Source organism: Engraulis encrasicolus, chromosome 8, assembly GCF_034702125.1.
Source record: "Engraulis encrasicolus isolate BLACKSEA-1 chromosome 8, IST_EnEncr_1.0, whole genome shotgun sequence".
NCBI classification, from domain to species: domain Eukaryota; kingdom Metazoa; phylum Chordata; class Actinopteri; order Clupeiformes; family Engraulidae; genus Engraulis; species Engraulis encrasicolus.
Genome location: NC_085864.1, coordinates 8,351,905 through 8,359,370, shown reverse-complemented (window position 1 = coordinate 8,359,370; position 7,466 = coordinate 8,351,905). Strand labels below are relative to the sequence as shown.

The window sequence follows — 7,466 nt, the reverse complement described above, 5'->3', positions numbered from 1 at the left end:
GGGCCCTTGGCACTCTCCTAGTCTGCCTATTGGTAAAAGCGGCTCTGGGCGGTGGTGGTGGAGGCACTGGGGTTGACCAGAGAGAATGCAACGCTACGTGACAACAGCTACAGAAAAGAACAAGGCTGAAGGGAAAAAAAATCCACAAAGAGAAAAGCCAATCCCTCTTTCTTTTAAAAAAAAAAAAATCGAGAGCTATTGACGGCCACAAGTAGGGAAGGACAAAAAAAGGGAAAATAAAAGAAACAGGATTCTGAGGGGGGAAAAGGAAGAAAAAAAAGCCACCATGTCGAGTTCAGAAGTAATGCAAAGTATGTCACGTTCTACTGATAGAGTGTTTTAACAGACGTTGCGCCACAATGTGCTCTGCCCGAGAAACGATTTGTGCAATGGCGAATCCGAAAACAGTGGTGACTAACACACGGCATTGACCCTCGCTCTGTCCCCCTTGGCCCTCTTCGTAATGTTCTCTGCCTGTTCCTGGACCCGGTCCAACTGAAACAGCACGAAATCATGTAGGACAGAAGATGAGCTGTATTTATGACATGTATTTTGACATGTATTTTTACATTTCGGTTTCAACAGACACTCTTCCCAAGGTGTATTCTGGTCTTTACATCAGAATTAAGGTCCCAATTACAAAAATGTGGTGTTTCCCTTTAACAAAGTCCAAACCCAGACACGGCCCAAACTTCCCATCCTTAGAAGCTTTCTGAGCATGAGGGAAGTTTTGCCCTCCCGAGACAACATGCACTCTTCCCTTCAATGCTGCATAGATACTAACATACTAAGACAGTGGTGGGGAACCTTTTTCATTGAAGGGACCACTTCAAATTTCATAAAGTCCTCCAAGGACCGCACTTTAGGCCTACTGTATTGAAGACAGCCACCTTTACAACAGACCCCACCTTCACTAGGTCCCCTGAAAATACTTAATTGTATTGTAAATGTAATTTCTAAGATTTCTTTACAAAATATGCAATATTTCATGTGAAACTGCATAACATTAAAATTATATCGGGGGCCAGATAAGACGGTTGTAAACGGCCCTTAAGACAAAGGTTCCTCTCCCCTGTACAGAAACAGATCAGACTTTTTTCTCCACAGTCTTTCTGTTTGTTTACATACCGTAGGCCTACTCACAGCAAGGTTATAAACATGTTGGCTAGACATCAGTGTGTGTGTACTAAAGCTGAATTGTGGTTTGTCACACACACACACACACACACACACACACACACACACACACACACACACACACACACACACACACACACACACACACACACACACACACACACACACACACACACACACACGCTAACTTACAATTGCTTAAATGAAAATGTAAACCTGAACTATTTAGGCCTACTTTGCCTGCAGATGTTGTAATTTTGAAAGCGTTAAGAGGACTGGTTCTGTACAAAACCAAAAACCAAAAATAGATTTTCCTTTTGTAGTTTTTAATAAGAAAAGAAGATCCAACATCCAAACCACAACATTTAAATCGTACAATATCAATCTTATATAGTCATATACAGTACATATATTAACACACATATGCTCCTTGTTTAAAAGCAAAGAAAGCAGAGTTAAATAAACAAACTTCCTCATAACTAAATAACATCCAAATATTATTTGTGACCTGAATGTTTCGTTTTATTTTTTTCTGTCTTGAAGAAAAGTGTTCCTTCTGTTTTGTTGTTGTCAATGTCTCTTCAGTGTGACATGTCTGCCTAGCAACCAAAGGTTCCAGAGTGCTCGGCTGTCAACTGTCTTAGCTCCTCGTTGAGCTCCCGTCGTTACAAAATCTTCAAGAGGACCAATCACAAGTCGGGACCCTTGACATCGTCACTCTGATCTCATTTTCAGTTTGTCAGAGGTTTTTTTTTTCTCCTCAATGTTCTCTACCTGTCTCTTCATTTTGTTTTTCCCTCTCAGCTGAAAGAGGGAGGGAGGGAGGGAGGGAGGAGGAGGGTAATGACAAGACATTGTTTTGACTCTCTCTCCATCCCCACCTCTTTCTCTCTCTCCCCCTCTGTCACCCACACCCCTCCCTCCCTCTAAAACCCCATTCCCAACTGTGCAAAACCGAAGGGAACTCTAGTGCAAAGGATTGTATGTAAATGTTGAGCACGGGCATTTCCATCCCCCGGCTATCTTAGTAACTGTTATCCCTATCAAGGCAACTGTAACTCGGCTCCCCAGTCTCTCTCCCTCTGTCTCTCTGCGCCTCTGAGTCCCCCTTATGCCATAGCTAGACACACTGTGTGAGTTAAGGCACTAGACAGAGTAACTGGACAGACGCAGAGGACCATGGATTGCGTAACTGAAGATGGCATTTGAATTGAAATGAATTGATGCTTTTGTGGAAAAATATACAATATATAAAAAAATGAAATAAAAAATTACCACAGTTACTTTTTTTTAGTTTTTTTGATCATTTTGGGAGACAAGCAGACAAATGGAACCACCAACCGTTGTCATCAAATTTTGGTTTACATATTAATGAAACTAAAAAAATATGAAAACATATGTTCCAAACAGCTTTTCTGTCAGGGGGTGGTGGTGGTGTGGGAGTTAAACTGTAAGCTCACACTCAGAGATGATTCAGCTGTAACACAAAAACAAACAAAATGTTTTTTTTTCTTCCCTGTAATGCAGTAACAACTGCTAAAAGCAGTAACCTGAACTCAGCTTTTATCCTTCCCAAAAACCCTTATAAAAACAACAACAAAAATCCCACCATCATCGCCATAACGTTTTTGTTTTGTAACTTAACATCACAGCTCTATACAAGATATATTAATTTTTTTCTTCCAGTCATAAATAAACACAGATCTTCTGTCTCGTATATATACACACTATGCACATGCTGCAGAACAGACCTTTTCCTCATGCTCTCCATTAAAAGAGAGAGAAAAAACATCCCCCGGTCCAGATATTAAGAGTTCTGTGGTAGTACAAGAATGAGTCCTTTTAGAAACGGGCTAACAGGCGGCGATGGAATGGCTCTGACTTCTATACAGGGTCCAGAGGTTCCCCTGAATCAATTCAGTTTGTTGCTGCCGACAGAAGTTGGGGCCGAAAGAGAGAGAAGGGAGAAGTAGGTTGGATTTTACAGTGTGTGTGTGTGTGTGTGTGTGTGTGTGTGTGTGTGTGTGTGTGTGTGTGTGTGTGTGTGTGTGTGTGTGTGTGTGTGTGTGTGTGTGTGTGTGTGTGTGTGTGTGTGTCGACATGGATCTGTGTGTGTGCGCGTGTGTGTGTGTGTGTGTGTGTGTGTGTGTGTGCGTGTGCATGTGCGTGTGTGCGTGTGCGTGTGTGTGTCTGCTTTCCTACAGTGTACACAGGCCACAGTGCTGCCATGCCTTATCAGCTGTGTGTAACTAGTGGTCCCTTCTTTTCACCGGGTGAGAACAGGCCAGACAAGAGTAGAGCAACGCAGCACAGCGCAGCGCAGAGCAAAGCAGAGAGCTGCCATTTTGTGCTCTCTTCCCTGTGAGGTCCTGTAACTCAGCCAGTCAGTTTCTCCCCCATTCCTCATCTCATTCGTTCAAGTCAAAGCCACTGGCTCCTCCGTTTGTGGCTTTCTGGAGACCTGCAGTGTCCCCCTGTCCCCACACTGCTGTGCTTTCTCAACCTGTGTCAAGACGAGGGCTGGTGGTGGGGGTGCAAGAGTACATTTTTCAGCATTAATTCAACACTTAGAGAGTCAATACAACATCGACTAGCGTGTATTTGGTCCCAGAGTGCTCTCTAAATGTTACATTAACACTGCAGGTGTTTTTTTCTACTGTGTGGGACGGTGTTAGGACGCGTTGAGCACGGAGCGGCTGTAGAGCGTCTGGTAGTAGGCGCCGGAGTCCAGGGCCGAGGTGGCCGAAGCGGGGTCGTAGATCTGCTTGGCGGCCACGGGCGAGGAGGCGGCGTAGCCGTTGTAGGCCATCACCTGCTCCTGGTAGGACTTGATCTCCATCTTCTGCTCGTTGGACATGAGGTTGGTGATGGAGAAGGGGTGGTTGAAGTTGTAGTGTGGGTCCATGGACTTGAGCGGGTCGTTGTGCATGTCCAGGTGGCTCATGACGCCGCCGCCGCCCGACAGCAAGTGCGGGCTGCCCCCTACCGACTGGGAGTGCAGGTGGGCACCTGCGGGCGCGATGGAGGAGGGCACCGAGGAGGGGATGGGGACCGGCGAGCTCTGGACCACCGAGGGGGTAGGAGGGGGGCATTCCAGCTGCACTAGGCTCCTCTGCTGCTGCTGCTGCTGCTGCTGCTGGTGCTGCTGGTGGTGATCCTCTGTTACGGACCCGGGGTGGGAGCTGTCCGAGTGGGCCGAATCGGCCCCCTCCGAGCCCCTGGTGGGGCTGTGGTCTTCCTGAAGCCCGTCTCCGTTGTGGGCCCCCTTCCTGCCGCCGCCATCACTTCCGCCCTCCTGAGACTTGGCTGACTTCACCTTGCCGCTCTTGTCCTCGATCTTGAAGCGTTTCTGGCGGCGCAGGTAGCAGCCGTTCTCGAACATGTTGCCAGAGTTGGGGTGCAGCGTCCAGTAGGAGCCCTTGCCGGGCTTGTCGGGCGAGCGGGCCACCTTGACGAAGCAGTCGTTGAAGGAGAGAGAGTGGCGTATGGAGTTCTGCCAGCGTTGCTGGTTCTCGCGGTAGTATGGGAACAGGTCCATGATCCACTGGTAGATCTCGTTGAGCGTCAGCATCTTGCTGCCCGATTGCTGGATGGCCATGGTGATGAGGGAGATGTAGGAGTAGGGTGGCTTGGCGTGCGTGAGCGAGCGGCGGTACGGCTTGGGCACCTCTTTGGCCCGCTGGAGCGAGCCCGGGGAGGTGTAGCCCAGCTGGCTGACCTGCTGGCCCATGCCAGGGTAGTGTGACAGGGAGCCCAGGGTGGAGGCAGGGGAGCCCAACTGGGTGAGGGAGCCGGCGTTCAGGGAGGAGGTCACGGGGGACAGGCTCATGTGGTTGGCCCCCGCGCCCATGGAGGTCAGGGGACTGCTGCTCAGCCCGGGGCTGGGGTAGCCCATGTTCATGGGGGCGCCGGAGCCAGCAGAGTTCAGGTTGATGTAGCTGTTTAGTGATCCCATGGCGCCCAGACCGGAATTCATGGCACTGGAAGAGGAGTACATCTGAGGACAAAAACAGATCATAATAAATAAACAGGTGTTTTTCAAAAAAAACAAAACATAAATAGCCTATATAAAATCAAGAGATTGACCTAAATAATAGCATTTGTCTAGCAAGCAATATTGTTTTCTCGCCATTTCATATTTTTTTCTAATTGATTCTCTTTTAGAATCAACATTTAAACAATTAGAGCCGGGCAAAAAATATCTTAAGGAACAAATGGCGCTTTGATCTTTTCAGGTCTGTTGTGTGGGAGGACCTGATTAATCTTAATGGTGTTACACAACTGTGTTGAAACACTGTGACTACGTGTTCCACATGAAAAGTAATGTTATCACTCAAACGCACGCCCACGGCCTTACAAGGTACGGCAATATTGTTAAACCATCTGTTGGCAAAACTGAAAATATTTACAGAACGGAATGAAAGTAATATGGTTACACATATTTTGCACATGTCGGTATTTTTTTATTACAGATTGTAGAAGGTAAAAAAAAACATATTTTTACACAACTCTTGAAGCCAAACGAAACGAAACAAAACAAACACAAATGTGTTACATGTTTAGCCTACCTATATTTTCGTATAGGCCTAAACAAAATATGAATATTATCTCAATAATCTCTAATCTGTAGGTCTGTATTTGAATTAGCCTAAAGGTGAAGCAGTCAAATTTGACTGACACTACCAAATTACCGTGACCAATGTGCGCAAAATTAATTGCCTTTTTGCTCTTGAAATCTATACAATTTGAGTATCGCTTAGGTCTATAGGCTACATTTAAAAAAATGGCCTATAGGCCTATATTAAAATCGAACTTACAATAACTTGAAATCATTGAAATCATTAACATTTCAGAGTCATTTATGCTAATTCGTATGTACACTTATGAAGGCATCGATGAATGAACGTGGATTTCATGGCATTAAAATCATATCCAAATAAAGTTATTCGACTTCTAGAAATTAGACTTCTCACCTCACTGGCGTCGGGGTAGAACGCATTCCACTCTGGCATTTCATGGGATTCCATCTTCACGGAGCTCAACATCCCCGAGAAAACCTTGAATTCGAGAAATGTCTAGCACAAAATTCTTGGGGAAAAAATCAGCTCAACAACCAAGGCTTCAATATTTGTTTCTACTCCCAATGAAGAATCTGGGTATCCAGTTTGATGTGACTTGCATCCACGCAAGTGTAGAAGAAAAGTTATTCAGTCCTGAATAGAAGAAATATTGGGAAATTAGGCACCAAAAACGCAGTTATTTGATCGTGGTTTCGTTGAAGTTACTGTGTAATGTCTTCTGCGCCTCAGCTATCCATTTCTTCTAAATTAATATTTGAAGAATCAATTTGTGAAATAAAAAAATATTTGAGCATATTCCCTTGAGTGAGTGAGCAAAAACTCCGTGACGGTTCTTCTGAGGCGCTGTGGTGGTAGTGTGACTCTGCCAGCGCCTGTGTCTGTTGGCTATGGGCAAGTACAGTGCGAACCTCAGACGTCCAGCCCTTAAAACGCAGGTAAGGGCCCGCCCCGACTGGCCATTTGAATATCCACGGCGTGAAACTCAGGAAGGAGAGCTAAATGGTCTCTTTTGCCCCCTGGTGTTCTGTATATTGGCCCGGGACAGACACTTCCCAGTTGAAATAGCATCCACAAGTCCTCACGGTGCGTTCTGGCCTCCTCCACACGCCCAACTGCCTTATGGAGACTGATGCTTGTGCACTTTGGGCACTATTTTTCAGTGCGCCGTACGCATTGAGACATGAACACTGGAGTGCGCAAGTGCACCATTTGAGATCCAGCATGAGACAGACGCAGGTTAGAGGTTGGATTATCACTGACGCTAACAAATAATAGTAACGTTGCCTCTAAATTTCACTGTTACAAACGTAAGCCCCACTTTTCTTAACCATTGTTATGTGGAAGCCTACTTTATCCATGGCGCTGTCTGCATGCAATGAGATGTGATTGGCCTACACTAAAAAAAACGTTTTGATTCACGCCTTGGGGCATTATAGGGAAATATGATACTATCTTCTTAGAAGAATGCAGTTAACGGCTAAACGAGATTGAGAGAGCGGGGAGAAAAGAAAGAAAGTCAGACAAGCTCCAAATAAAAGGCCGTCTGCCAATTGCTGGAGTGCCTACATGTTGGCATACAGCTCTCCGCTGCTGCTGAACGGTTTCATGCCGCAGGCTCTGACATGGTTAAAGAGCGTCTAAGCTTGTCAAGGGTTTAAGCTCGTCAGTGGGAGGTCTCGGCAGCATACCTGCAAAGGTGTCATGTTCCAAAGTGGTTAGATCCCCTTGGCTATCACTTCCTAGGAGTAT

At 46.0% G+C, this 7,466-nt stretch overlaps 1 protein-coding gene across 1 annotated transcript; it reads right to left on the bottom strand.

Moving 5' to 3' along the window:
- Nucleotides 1–3,267: 3,267 nt before the first annotated feature.
- Nucleotides 3,268–6,780, bottom strand: foxa3 (forkhead box A3). The gene is made up of 2 exons (XM_063204285.1): nucleotides 6,111–6,780; nucleotides 3,268–5,134 (listed from the first exon to the last, which is right to left on the bottom strand). Exons 1-2 carry the CDS (start codon nucleotides 6,180–6,182, stop codon nucleotides 3,809–3,811), a joined length of 1,398 nt encoding a protein of 465 aa, XP_063060355.1. The 5' UTR covers nucleotides 6,183–6,780; the 3' UTR covers nucleotides 3,268–3,808.
- Nucleotides 6,781–7,466: the final 686 nt, after the last annotated feature.